This window comes from Canis lupus, chromosome 26 (genome assembly GCF_048164855.1).
Source record: "Canis lupus baileyi chromosome 26, mCanLup2.hap1, whole genome shotgun sequence".
Classification (NCBI taxonomy): Eukaryota; Metazoa; Chordata; class Mammalia; order Carnivora; family Canidae; genus Canis; species Canis lupus.
Window position 1 is genome coordinate 36,755,077 of NC_132863.1, and position 14,667 is coordinate 36,769,743.

General features: G+C 38.9%; 1 protein-coding gene across 6 annotated transcripts in view; it reads left to right on the plus strand.

Moving 5' to 3' along the window:
- NCOA3 (nuclear receptor coactivator 3) overlaps nt 1-14,667 on the plus strand; it is a 145,184-nt gene that overhangs the window by 120,720 nt on the left and 9,797 nt on the right. For all 6 annotated transcript variants that reach the window (XM_072801352.1, XM_072801351.1, XM_072801357.1 and 3 more), the window contains 5 exons: nt 3,679-3,814; nt 5,631-5,825; nt 6,199-6,456; nt 6,549-6,675; nt 8,089-8,260. In XM_072801352.1, the coding sequence (XP_072657453.1) occupies nt 3,679-3,814; nt 5,631-5,825; nt 6,199-6,456; nt 6,549-6,675; nt 8,089-8,260 (888 nt within the window). The remainder of the gene's footprint in view (nt 1-3,678; nt 3,815-5,630; nt 5,826-6,198; nt 6,457-6,548; nt 6,676-8,088; nt 8,261-14,667) is intronic.

Consider the following 14,667-nt stretch of genomic DNA (forward strand, 5'->3'; position numbering starts at 1 on the left):
GTTTGAAAAGTTTTATGGAGTTTTTTTTTTTAAGTTTTTATTTAAATTCAATTAATATAATGTATTATTGGTTTCAGAGGTAGAGATCAGTCATTCATCAGTCTTATAAAACACTCAGCGCTCATTACATCATGTGCCCTCCTTAATGTTCATCACCCTGATACCCCGTCCCCCACCTACCTCCCCTCCAGTGACCCTCAGTTTGTTTCTATGATTAAGAGTCTCTTGTGGTTTGTCTCTCTGATTTGCCTTTTATTTTTCCTCTTTTCCCCTGTGATCCTGTGTTTTGCTTCTTATATTCCACATATGAGTGAGATTATACGATCATTATCTTTCTCTAATTCACTTATTTCACTTAGCATGATATCCCCTAGTCCCATCCATGTTGTTGCACATGGCAAGATTTCATCTTTTTTATGTCTGCATAGTATTCCATTGTATATATAGACCATATTTTAATCCATTCATCTGTCAATGGACATCTGGGCTCTTTCTATGGTTTGGCTTTTGTGGACATTGCTGCTATAAACATTGAGGTGCAAGTGCCCCTTCAGATCACTATATTTGTGTCTTTGGGTTAAATATCCAGTAGTACAGTTGTTGGGTCATAGAGTAATTCTATTTTCAACTTTTTTGGAGTGGCTGCAGTAATTTGCATTCCCACTAACAGTGTAAGAAAGTTCCCCTTTCTCTGCATCCTCACCAACATCTGTTGTTTCCTGACTTGTTCATTTTAGCCATTCTGACTAGTGTGAGGCGGTATCTCATTGTGATTTAGACTTGTATTTTCCTGATGCCGAATGATGTTGAGCTTTTTTTCATGTGTCTGTTGGCCATGCGTATGTCTTCTTTGGAGAAATGTTTGTTCATGTGTCCTGCCCATTTCTTGATTGGATTATTTGTTCTTTGGGTGTTTAGTTTGATAAATTCTTCAGAGATTTTGGATCCTAGCCCTTTATCTGATACTTCATTTGCAAATATCTTCTCTCATTCTTCTGGTTGTTTTTGGGTTTTTTGCCTGTTTCCTTTGCTGTGTAAAAGCTTTTTATCTTGATGATGTCCCAGTAGTTCATTTTTGCCTTTTTTCCTCTTGCCTTTGGGAGAGGTATCTAACAAGAAATAGCTGTTGGAGAGGTCAAAGAGGTTGCTGCCTCTGTTCTCCTCTAGGATTTTGATGGATTCCTGTCTCACATTTAGGTCTTTCATCCATTTTCAGTCTAGTTTTGTGTATGGTGTGAGAAAATGGTCCAGTTTCATACTTCTTCATGTGGCTGTCCAATTTTCCCAACACCATTTGTCAAAGGACTGTTTTTTTTCCGTTGGATATTCCTTCTTGCTATGTTGAAGATGAGTTGACCATAGAGTTGAGGGTCCATTTCTGGATCTGTGTTTCATTGATCTGTGTGCCTGTTTTTGTGTCAGTACCATACTGTCTTGATGATTACAGCTTTGTAATAGAGCTTGAAGTCCAGAATTGTGATGCCGCCAGTTCTGGTTTTCTTTTTCAACATTCCTTTGGTTATTTGAGGTCTTTTCTGGTTCCATACAAATTTTAAGATTATTCCACTTCTATGAAATAAATTGATGGTATTTTGATAGGGAGTACATTGAATGTATATAGATTGTTCTAGGTAGCATAAACATTGTAACAATATTCTTCCAATCTATGAGCATGGAACGTTTTTTCCATTTCTTTGTATATTCCTCAGTTTCTATCATGAATGTTCTATAGTTTTCTGAGTACAACTCCGTTGCCTCTTTAGTTAGGCTTATTCCTAGGTATCTTATGGTTTTGGGTGCAATTGTAAAGGGGATTGACTCTTTAATTTCTCTTTCTTTTGTTTCATTGTTAATGTATAGAAATGCAGCTGATTTCTGTGCATTGATTTTATATCCTGCCATGTTGCTGAATCCTGTATCAGTTCTAGCAATTTTGGGGTGGCGTCTTTTGGGTTTTCCATATAGACTATCAGGTCATCTGCAAAGAGTGTGAGAGTTCGATTTCTTTGTTGATTCAGATGCCTTTTATTTCCTTTTGTTGTCTGATTGCTGAGGCTAGGACTTCTGGTACTATGTTGAACAGCAGTGGTAATGGTGGACATCCCTTCTGTGTTCCTGCCCTTAGGAGAAAAGCTCTCAGTTTTTCCCCATTGAGAATGATATATACTGTGGGCTTTTCATATATGGCTTTTATGATAATTGAGGTATGTTCCTTCTATCTTTACACTGTGAAGAATTTTAATAAAGAAAAAGGATGCTGTACTTTGCCAAATGCTTTTTCTGCATCTATTGAGAGGATCATATGGTTCTTGTCCTTTATTAATGTAGCGTATCATGTTGATTGATTTGTGGCTGTTGAACCAGCCTTGCAGCTCAGGAATAAATCTCACCTAATCAGTATGGACAATAAATAAGATGTCAGATCGAGAGTTCGGAATAATGATTATAAAGATAGAAAGTGGGCTTGAAAAAATCACAGCCAACACTAGAGAATCCTTTTCTGGAGAAATAAAAGAATTAAAATCTAATCAAGTTAAAATAAAAAACTATAATGAGATACAATAAAAAATAGAGGCTCTGATTGCTAGGATAAATGAGGCAGAAGAGAGAATTAGTGATACAGAAGGCAGAATGATGGAGAATAAAGAAGCTGAGAAAAAGATATAAAGAACTACTGGATCACGAGAGGAGAATTTGAAAGAGAAATGATCCCATAAAGTGAAACAATAATAGAATAATTGTTAGAATGAATAGATTGGGTCATTTAAAGGGATAGTAGAAAGAAACAGGAAGAATAAAAAAACTTGTATTAAGTAACAGAATTTTGATTTGTACCTAAAACCAAGTTTTATACTGTACATGATCTCATTCTATATAAGGGTTTCCCAAACCGTACTTGAGGAACACTCTTCTGGGAGATGTTAGTCTGCACCTGAGAAAATCGTATTCTTGGGGAAGTCTTACTGTTAGGATGTCTGTTTAATTTTGTTTTAATTCACTGCTCTCTAAATTTGTTGAGTTCTTTTTAAAGCATGCCTGTGAATCTCTTATTGAACATCAGCTTGTTGCTTTCTTAAGTAATCACACTTGTTTTCATAAGGTAGATGTAGAGGCAGACCTCTCTGTCAGCTAATGATCCTGAGTAACAGTAGCTGGAAAATATCTCACAGTTTGGGAATTAAAATTCTATTACAGATTTTTTTTTCTATTACAGATTTAAAAATGCCCCTTGAAAAGCACTTCCAAACCCAGAGGATTTATTTCTGTAAACTGATCTTAGTTTCAAGGAAAAAGGTTTGGGATAGGGGTCTTAAGACGCCAGACTTAAAGTTAGGCATTATCATTTCATGTAACTATGTATTTTACTTATTCCCATTTCATTTGTGTTCTCCTTCTTCTTCTTTTTTTTTTAATGATTTTATTTATTTATTTGAGAGAATGACAGAGCACACAGGCAAGGGGAGGGGCAGAGTGAGAGGAACAAGCTGACTCCCTGCTGAGCAGGGAGCCCAACATGGGGCTCCATCCCAGGACCCAGAGATCCTCACCCTAGCCAAAGGTAGACACTTAACTGAGCCACCCAGGAGCCTTCTGAAGAATATGTTTATACCTATGTATCTAGTAATGTTAATTAAAAATAAATCAACACAGGTTAATTAAAAAAATTTTTTTTTCCAGGGATCTGGAGACTTGGATAATCTAGATGCTATTCTTGGTGATCTCACTAGTTCTGACTTTTACAATAATTCCATATCTACAAATGGTAGTAATCTGGGAACCAAGCAACAGATGTTTCAAGGAACTAATTCTCTGGGTAAGAAAGAACTAGGTTTAGGTTTTATTCTTGCTACCTTTTAAAAGTTTCTGCACACTGGTATGTACAGTGACCATATGCAGGTTTGAACTGCATATGTTTACTTACACGTGGATTTTTTCCTATAAATACAGTACTGTAAGTATATTTTCTCATTTTTTTTTTTTTTTAAAGTAGGCTCCATGCACATTATGGAGCCTACTGCAGGCCTTGAACTTTTTTTTTTTTTTTTTTTTAAAGATTTTATCTATTTATTCTTGAGAGACAGTGAGAGAGAGGCAGAGACACAGGCAGAGGGATAAGCAGGCTGCATGCAGGGAGCCCAACATGGGACTCAATCCCGGGTCTCCAGGATCATGCCCTGGACTGAAGACGGTGCCAAACCGCTGTGCCACTGGGGCTGCCCAGGCCTTGAACTCTTGATCCTTGAGATCAAGACTTGAGCTGAGATCAAGATTTGGCCACTTCACCAACTGGGCCACTCAGGCGCCCCTCTTATGATTTTCTTGTTTATTTTAAGATATAATATATGATACATATGACGTACAAAATATGTGTTAATTGACTTATTGATAAGTCTTTTGGTTAAGTAGGCTACTAGTAGTTAAGTTTTTGGAGTTAATAGTTACATGGATTTTTGACTGTCCTGGGGGCTTGGTGCTCTTAACCCTTGTGTTGCTCAAGGGTTAGCTGTATTCTTACACTAAGATGGGAATCAAATTAGTATTTTTTTTTAAGATTTTATTTATTCATGAGAGTTACAGAGAGGCAGCGACATAGGCAGAGGGAGAAGCAGGCTCCCTGCGGGGACCTTATGTGGGACTTGATCCCAGGAGCCCGGGATCATAATCTGAGCCGAAGCAGACATTCAACCACTGAGCCACTCAGGTGCCCCTCGAATTAGCATTTTTAGCTTCAAAATACATATCATGCCTCTCAGTTTTTTATAATTCATAGTGCAAATATTTTAAAATGTTCTCTGGGCATTTTCGTATTCTTTTTTTTTAATTTCCCATTTTTAAAAGAATATGCTAATAATCATGGAACTTCTAGGAAAATTTTCATCTTTAGTTGCTCCAGATTAATAGTAGCTACCAGAGCATATATTTCTGTTAGACACAGAGACTTGAATTAAAAAGCAGCTCAAACTGTGGATTGAAACCTTTCCTGTGATACTTGTGGAACCTTGTCATTTATCTGTGAGGCTTTTCTTCTTTTAGCGTTTGCTGGTTCTCCTGCAGCCTCTCTTCCACAGCTGTGTGGTTTCCTCATTCATCAATTTAAGAAGGGAATACTACAGGTAGTGATGGAAGAAGAGCTCACAGACACCAGAAAGAAAAAAGGAGGAAACTTTATGTTTCATTACTTGTTTAATTAGAGGGCAACTTACCTGGTTACATTTAATTAAAAATGTAAACAGAGAATCCATCTAATTAAGTACATGTAGGGAATAACCTCTAGGAGTTTGAACATTGATAACATTTTCAATATTAAGTGAAGCAGAATATGAATGAGCTTGTCAGGCTGTGGAACAGTGCCCAGTATATCAGCCAACACTGAGACTCTTGCTTTTACTGTATTTGGAAAATGAGGGAAATTTTTCCTTTCCCTGCCTCCTCCTCCTTCTCCCCTTCCCCTCCCCCCTCCTCCTTCTTCTCCCTTCCCCGTCCCCCTCCTCCCCCTCCTCTTTTTCATGCTCAGTGTTTTAGTAAGAAAGACATTCTTGTGTGGTATTGGTATTTATGTGTTGTCTTTGATTACTTAAGCACCAAGTTATCAGAAGATTTTTATATATTGTGCACTTATGTTTCAACAGGTTTGAGGAGTCCACAGTCTGTGCAGGCCATTCGTCCCCCATATAACCGAGCAGTGTCTCTAGATAGCCCCGTTTCTGTTGGCTCAAGTCCTCCAGTAAAGAATATCAGTGCTTTCCCCATGTTAACAAAGCAGCCCATGTTGGGTGGGAATCCAAGAATGATGGATGGTCAAGAAAATTATGGCTCAACTATGGGTATGTTATTTATAATCAGTATTTATGATTAAAATTTTCTTTTGGGTAAAGTAAATTTAAAATACTTAAAGCTATTTAAATAATTGAGATTAAGTAATAGGGTTTTGAATAACAGCATATTATTTCTTTCATGGGTTTCTGTAATTTATTCTACATCTTGGTTACTTAAATTCTCAAGGAAGCTACTGACTACATGGCAATAGTTGCCTATCAAAAATGTCTTAGAAAATAAATGTCTTAATAGTTGTCCAGCCCTATTCTTATGATGACAAAGCACTTTTTGGGTAAAGTTTGTGTGTAATGACTGTACTTATATATATAGGAAGGATTTTAGTATAATATGAAAAAGACATAATCATTTCTACTGTTTTAGGTGGACCAAACAGAAATGTGACTATGAATCAGACCCCTTCCTCAGGAGACTGGGGCTTACAAAATTCAAAGGCCAGTAGAATGGAACCTATGAGTACAAACTCCATGGGAAGACCAGGAGCAGATTATAATGCTTCTTTACCCAGACCTGCAGTGGGTGGCTCGATGCCCACCATGCCTCTGCGGGCCAATAGCATCCCAGGGGCAAGACCAGTGTTGCAGCAGCAGCAGCAACAGCAGCAGCAGATGCTTCAAATGCGTAAGCATCCCCTTTATAAAAATAATTAGATGATTTAGGGTAATTTTTGTCATTGCCTTCTTTGAAAATGAATCGCCTTTTTCTTCCACCAGGGCCTGGTGAGATTCCCATGGGAATGGGGGTCAGTCCGTATGGCCAGGCAGCACCATCTAACCAACCAGGTTCCTGGCCAGATGGCATGTTGTCCATGGAACAAGGCCCTCATGGGACTCAAAATAGGTGGGGCTTTATTATATGACTCTGTAGAAAATGTTAGCATTGGATTATCTAGAAAAGGATCAGAGCACAGAAACAGACCTGAAAGAGAATGAGAAAAACTCACTGTGATTGAGGTGCTTGGCTGCCATCTGGGCATTTGTCTGACTGTGTAAAAATTGAGGTGAAGCAGCAAGCCAGTGAGGGAGGAGACCACCCTATTGTTTAGCTCTTAGAACCAGTGAGTGGTCAAACCAGAGAGGATAAATTACCACCAGTTTGAGAAGATAAGTGGTGTTCAGAGAATGAGCCTCAGTTTTCTGGCAGGTTAATTTTTAAGGATTTGATAATTCTTTTCTAAAGTTATTTAAAATACTTCGGTGATGATGGTGGAAGTGAACTGCAGCACTCTGTTTTTGTGAAGGAAGATGTGGATTATGCCTGTATTTCACTTTTATTTTGCTTGGTCAGTAACTCATTTACATGAAAGCCACCTGTCAACATCCAGTCTAACTTGAATTCTATAATAGATTAAGCAAAGAAAAAAAAATGAATCGATCTATTGAGTAGACAGTGGTGTAGCCATGTGAGTTTATTAGCCTGAGTGCTTCTATATTCAATGGAGAACAAATGGTCTCATGGAATTTTTTCTGAGGCAGAATGAATATCTAGTTCTATGCCCTTCTAAATATGTTGGAGGACTGTGGCATCTTACTGTAGGTGTATGGAGTTGGTACTATACTTGTTAATACGTGAGCTCTGTGGGCCAAGGATAACAAAAAGTTATTTTGGCTGCTCCCAACCTCAGTTTGTTGATAGTTCAACTTTTTTCTTTTTTGTCTTTTGTCTTTTGTCTTTTTTCTCCTTTTCCTTTTGCTTTTCCTTTTCCTTTCCCTCCTCCTTCTTCCTCTTCCTCTTCCTCTTCCTCTTCCCCTCCCCTCCCCTCCCCTCCCCTCCCCTCCCCTCCCCTCCCCTCCCCTCTCCTCTCCTCTCCTCTCCTCTCTCCTCTCCTCTCCTCCCTCCCCCTGTCCCCCTCCCCCCTTCCTTTTCTTTTTCTGGTCCTTTGTTGATTTCTTCAAGTTAACAAATATAACTACTACCACCTCTGTTCTTGTATGGCCTTGAAAACCGCACTCTCTCCTATCCCCCTTGACCTCTGCTATTCCCAAGTGTCTAGGGGTCTAAATAATTACATTTTGGTGGTGGGATTGTAAGCTAGATATGTATAAGCTAGATGTGGTAATTGTAAGATGGCCTGGAGAAGTTTAAAACTGTGGGCCTTCAATTTAAGTTGGTGCCATTTGCTCTTCTCTGTTACTCGGTTTATTTATGGCTTTTCATATTTTAGTTATTACTACATATTAAAAATGTGTGTGGCTTGTGTGTGTGTCTTAAGAGGAAAAGCAGCATTGACATTGATTGCAAGTCTCTTTTTAGGCCACTTCTTAGGAATTCCCTGGATGATCTCCTTGGGCCACCTTCTAACCTAGACGGGCAGAGTGATGAAAGAGCATTGTTGGACCAGCTGCACACACTCCTGAGCAACACAGATGCCACAGGCTTGGAAGAAATTGACAGAGCTCTAGGCATCCCTGAACTTGTAAATCAAGTAGGTAGCATTAACATAGAAATGGAAGTGTAGATGTGTCCACTTTCAAATGTGCATGTGTGTACGCACATCTGTGAAGCCATGTGCAAGAATGCCTGCATGTGTATCTTTCCTATTATTTGTATTACATCACTACGTTCATGGAGGCCAGTATTACATCTAGAAATTCTGCCAGTAACCCGCTGTTTTGTAGAGCTGTCCAATTTTAGGCAGCTGTAGCAATGATCCAATAAAACTTCTATGCAGTTTTAAACTGCTTTTTACTTAAGTTAGTTGAGCCCTCATTTTTATAATTAACCCTTTTTACTACCTGGCCAACTTGTGTATACTCTGAGGAGACAAGCTTTTTTGTGTGTTAAACCAAACTCCTTTACAGTAGTGAATATGAACATCTTAACAGTAGCATTTCTTATTCCCAGTTATCTGGGCAACCTTATGAAAATATGTCATTCAGAAACCTGTGTTTTTGAAACTGATACATTTTGTAGTGGTCATTTAAAGAATTGTATGGGGGTAGTGTATAGAGCTGTATACTTAGTGATAATAAGGCAAGATTCTCAGGAGGTTATTAGTCTTTGAGGAGACGTGTACATAAAGAATCATTCTCCATTGTAGCAAACACTGTCACAGAAGTTTGTAAAGGATGATTGGGAAATGTAGAGCACTGATGATATATGCCTCAAGCGATACCATTCTCATGCCCTTGGCACTGAAGAATGATGTCTCACCTGGCTGAGGTGGACGTGAGGGTCGTACAGAGACTGATGAACTGCTTTTCGTAATTTTATTTAAGCTGGAAAGAGCTTTCTCTCTTCTGATGATAAAATAGTGGTCATTAATGTAAAATCTGACAATGATAAAAAAAGTACATACTAAAAAAATCTTGGGGGGCACCTAGGTGGTTCAGTGGTTCAGATCTATCTGCTTTTGGCTCAGGTAGGTCCTGGGATTGAGTCCCTCATCAGGCTCTCTGTGGGAGCCTGCTTCTCTGCCTATGTCTCTGCCTATCTCTGTGTTGTGTGTCTCTCATGAATAAACAAATAAAACCTTAAAAAAAAATGTTGGGGCACCTGGGTGGCTCAGTTGGTTAACTGTCTGCCTTTGGCTCAGATCATGATCCTAAGGTCCTGGGTTGGAACCCCGAGTCAGGCTCCCTGTTAGTGGGGAGTCTGCTTTTCCTTCTCCCTCTGCACCCCACTGCCTGCTCATGTGCTCTCTCACTCTTTCTCAAATAAGTAAAATCTGTAAAAAAGGTAAAAAATTATCTAATCCCGGCACAAAGAATCATTGGTAACTCTTGAGTGTATATTTATTTTTTATTTATTTTTAAAATCCTTTTTTTTACTTTACCTAAAGACTTTTTATCTTTTTAAAAGATTTTATTTATTCATGATAGACATAGAGAGAGAGAGAGGCAGAGACACAGGCAGAGGGAGAAGCAGGCTCCACGCAGGAGCCCGATGCGGGACTCCAGGATCACGTCCTGGGCCGAAGGCAGGCGCTAAACCGCTGAGCCACCCAGGGATCCCCTTGAGTGTATATTTAAAAAACACTTTGGTAACCTATTTTGCCTATGAAAGCCATCTTCAGTCATCCTTTAAAATTTTTTTGTTTTCATTTTTAAAAGTAATTAATCTCTATGCCCAGCATGGGGCTCCAACTCAGGAGCCCGAGATCAAGAGACATGTTCCACCAACTGGGCCAGCCAGGTGCTCCTCAGTTCTCTTTTTTTTTGTTTAATATATATAGCTTTAATTTTGATAGCCATATAGCATCTGTTACATTGAACGGTATTTAACCAGTACTCTACTGATGAAAATTTAAATTGTTTCTAAATAATTATCATAAACAATTCTATGAATTGCTCCATCTTCTTCACTTAGGCTGTTTTCTTACCTACAGTCCTAGAGGAAGGTTGATTGGGTTAGAAAGAGTACATATTTTAGAGGTTTTGCTACATACTTGAGTGTTTTCCTGAAGGTTCATACAGCTGCTTTCCCACGCAGAGGCTGATGATTGGAGTTCCTTAACTTCACAAGCACTGTGCTGTGGCCCAGGTAGATGAAAGACACACAGTATGGATGAGCAAGTGATGAGACAAATACTGAGTATGATTCTTCTAAATCTTTTCTGATCTGATCAGTGACAGAGATGCTTTATTTTTATTTTTTTAAAGATTATATTTTTAAGTAATCTCTGCACTCAATGTGGGGCTCAAACTCACAACCCTGAGATGAAGAGTCACATGCTCTTCTAAACTGAGCCAGCCAGGTGCCCAGTGATGCTTGTTGATTTTTTTTTTTTTTTTTTTTGTTAAAGAGGGTGAGAGAAGGAGGCTGGGAGGGGCAGAGGGAGAGGAAGAGAGAGAATCTTAAGCAGGCTCCATGCCCAGTGTGGAGCCTGATGTGGTGCTCAATCTCAAACCCTGAGATCATGACCTGAGCTGAAATGAAGAGTCAGGCTTAACCGACTGAGCCACCCAGGAGCCCAAAGAAAGATGCTTGTTCTAAATTGTATTTTGTTGATTTGCAAGATTGAACATACTTTATGTCTTTTGGTCATTATATGTGTTTTTAAAATAGTTTTCTGATGGGGTTTTTGTTGATCTGCAACAGTACTTTCTGTAAGTTAACAAATAAGTAGATTCTTTCATTTAATAAATATTTGTCTTCTGTATGCCAGTTAGTCTTTTTTTAGAGGCTGAGGGAGAGAGAGGCAGTAGTGAACAAATTAGTTTCTGTTCTCAAGGTTTGCATTGCCTTGGAGCAGGCACACAATGAGGCAAGGAGCCACCTGGATGGAGGTAGACATGGTATGGCAGAGATTAGCAGGAAGGACCTAGGATACTAGGAAACTGTGTGTCATAAAAGATCCGTTTCTTAGGGTGGGGGTAGGCTTTCAACATTTTTCTTTAAAAGTCCTATCTGAGCTGTGATTTGAAGGCTGTTTAGTTGTTTAATATATTTGAATAGTTTTCCCAGTTTCTTTTTAGTGGGGGCTTTTTTTTTTTTTTTTTTTTTTGGTTTTGTTCTTTAGTTCAAAAATGTTTGCATTTTCAAGTCCAGGATGATGAGATAAAGAATTAATGGGAATGGGGTGAGTGGTCAGGAAAGCTTTTTCTGGGGAGATGACCTGTAAGTTGACATTTGAAGGATGAGATGGAGCCAGCTTGGCAAACAGCTAGGGGAAGAATATTCCAGAAGAGGTACAGCTAACTCAAAGGCCTCAGGCAGGGAAAGGCTTGGGGGTTCTACCAAGTGACAAAGTCCATGAGAACAGAGAGGGATTGCTGTAAGACCACATTGGAGAGGTAAATGGAGGAGGCTACTTCCACAAAGCCATCTTATGGAGTCTGGAATTTTTCTGCTATGTTGGGTAGCCATGGAAGATTTTAAGCAGGGTAGTGACGAGACTTGCTTTCCTTTTTTGTTATATTTAATTTTTATTTTTAGCAACGTAACTTGTGTTTGTAACTGTAAAAAGGTATAAATACATACTTTTTGAAGAATCACACGCATTTGCCCCACTCAGATATTGAAACTCAGCTCTTTGGGAATATTTCTAAGTACTGTGCATATGCAGCTACTCTTCATCAGCTTCAGTCTGTTATCTTTGATTTATTGATATGATAGTTGTGCATTCATAGTCTCTTATCTGAGAATCTTGGGGTCAGGTGTGCTCTGGAATTCTGGAATTTTTGGATTTAGAAAGATAAAATGGTACATATATGCCATATATTCTCTGATTCCCCTTGTGGAGTTTTGAGCAATACTGTCATTTTAGGCAGTAGTGTATCATCAAATATGCTAATATTTTTATAGCCAAATAGATAGGTGGTCACACTGAGTGGACATCTAGAGGTTTTTGCTTCATAAAGTTCAGGTCAAGTTTTGCTATTAAATACATTTCATGCTGAGGAGAAATTATGTTATTTTGTAGAGTTTTTTTAAATTTCCAGGTAAGAAACCGTGGATCTATATTTAACCCTCCTGGCTCTAATATATACTCTCACATCCATACTCATTATGAGTACAAGGGCATGTGCTCTCTTTACACCAATGTAATCATGTCTTCTTTTGTTAAATAGGTGGTCAATATTTAGATTATCTTGGCATGTTGCTAAGTCAGGCATAGTTGGTAAGGATTTTGGTTTTTGTCTGATTTTGAGTTAACTGCCTTCTTTAAAATTCGCTTTGTTTTTTACACATTTAATACTAATCCTCTCTAGATACTACAGTAGAGCTATAAAATTTCTCTTCATTTTTTTCTTCACATGTTCAGACACATTAGATAATCCCTCAGTTCTTCCTTCCCTCTCGAGGTTCTGTTAGTCAGCTTCACTCTGTCCTAAGAGGCAGGTCTAGACCCTCTTCTGTGTCGCAGCTCCCAGCTCCTTGGTCCCAATAGCTTGCTTTCTTGCTTTGTTACTTTGTTTTGTTCCAGTACTGTTTCTGTTAACTTCTCCATCCCTGATGCATGACATAAAGTATGTTGGGCCCTTTATTCCACCCTAAGCATGTCTGGCTGTGTATTCAATTTTGGGTTGAAAATAATTTCCTCTTAGAATTTTAAAAGAATTGTTTCACAGCTTTCTGACATCCAGTGTTGCCATAGACTTGTATATTCTTGCTCTTTAGTGTATTGATTGTCTCTGGAATTAACTCAGGAACTTTTCCTCTCTGAGGTTGCATGAAGCCTCATCAAGGTGGGGGGCCCTGTTGTCTCATTCATTCTGTTGTATGTCATATGCACAGAGACTCCTTTTGGTTTGGGGACATTTTTGTGTATCATTTCTCTTTTCTTCTTAATTAGTGAGTTTAGTTGTGTTTGTCAGTAATGGGGCTGAATATTTCTAAAGCTTTTCAGACATGTCATTTGGTATCATTTCTTTAATCATATTATCTCTTCTGTATTTTCTTACATCTTAGGGATGTGTATTGACATATTGGCTATTACATTGAATCTGTGTTTTATAATCTCTATTTTCCTAGTTTCTAAGTTATTTTTTAATTTATTTGTGTCCCTTTCATGTTGGAGGCTTTCACCATTACATATCTCGAGATCCTTGACTATCTTTTTTATATTTAAGGATAATATATTAGAAAAGATCAGTCTTTACTAAAAGTCACTGAAAGTGTTCACTTGGGGGCTGGCCCTTTTGTTTCAGCATTCCACAAATTGCAACATGTAGAGCTGTTACTACCATCTCCTCTTCTACTCATACTACATAGTTTTCCTTGCCAGGGAATTTTTAATTACCTGGTTGCATTTTGGGAGCTGGGCTGGGGAGGCAAATTGATGATCCTGTAGTGTTAAGATATAAAACTATAAAATATAAAAATTTTACTAGAAATTGTAAGTAAGATTTCCTTTTAAAAAAAAAGATTATATTTATTCATGAGAGACACACAGAGAGAGGCAGAGACACAGGCAGAGGGAGAAGCAGGCTCCATGCAGGGAGCCTGATGCGGGACTTGATTCTAGGACCCTGGGATCACACCCTGGGTCCAAGGCAGACACAACCACGGAGCCACCCAGGTGTCCCAGATTTCCTGTTTTCAGTTTCTGTTTGCTTTCGCCCCTTTGCTGTGCCTGGAATCCCAGAACTGAGACAGCTGAGAAAGTTGGTAGAAGGTATAGCTGTGTGGCTTTGTGGAGTTGGGGAGCAGGTTAAGGGCTGGGAAGTAGCTGCTTCCCTTGCTCTTTACTCAGATTCTCAACCAGCCATGTTTGAGCACTTTGCCTGACTCTCTTATGTCCCCACTGGAGTCTGTCTGTCATTGGCTCCATGGGAAACATTTGCTCAGGCCTTGTGTTTTCCTCTACAGGCACAGCTTCTTTACTTTCTGGAGTTGGTTACTCCTCTCTCTGTCTTGCAAATGCCTGTTGAAATACTTACCTTGTTGTCTTCCTTATTCTCATTGTAGATAAATACTACCTTTTAAGATCTTTGCTATTATTTTAGTAGGGTTAGTAAGAGAAAGGAGGTAAACATACATGATCAGTTCATGTTTAACTTACAGTATGATTTACTTTATAAAACAAGATTTCAGATTCCTGACTGGGGAAGGGAATTGGTAGGATAGGACAGAGCAGATGCATAGATACCAGTTACTACTACAAGAGTCCAAGAAAGTGGGAGAAGGTCGTCACAGCGGTGGAATGAAAGAAAGGAAGGCTGTGTGCTATGCCATGCAAGAAGAACTGACAGGACTCAGTGGACTATGTGTGTGCAACACACACATACACACACACTTGGAAAGGGAGAATGTGAGGAATCCAGATTGCTGGCTTTAGTTCTGGGCAAATGGTGTTGCCATGTTGCTGTGAGGGAGGATTGGAGGAGAATCCGGGTCTTTTCTGGGAGGGGTTCTGGGGAGTCACGACCTCTGTTTTCTACCCATGAA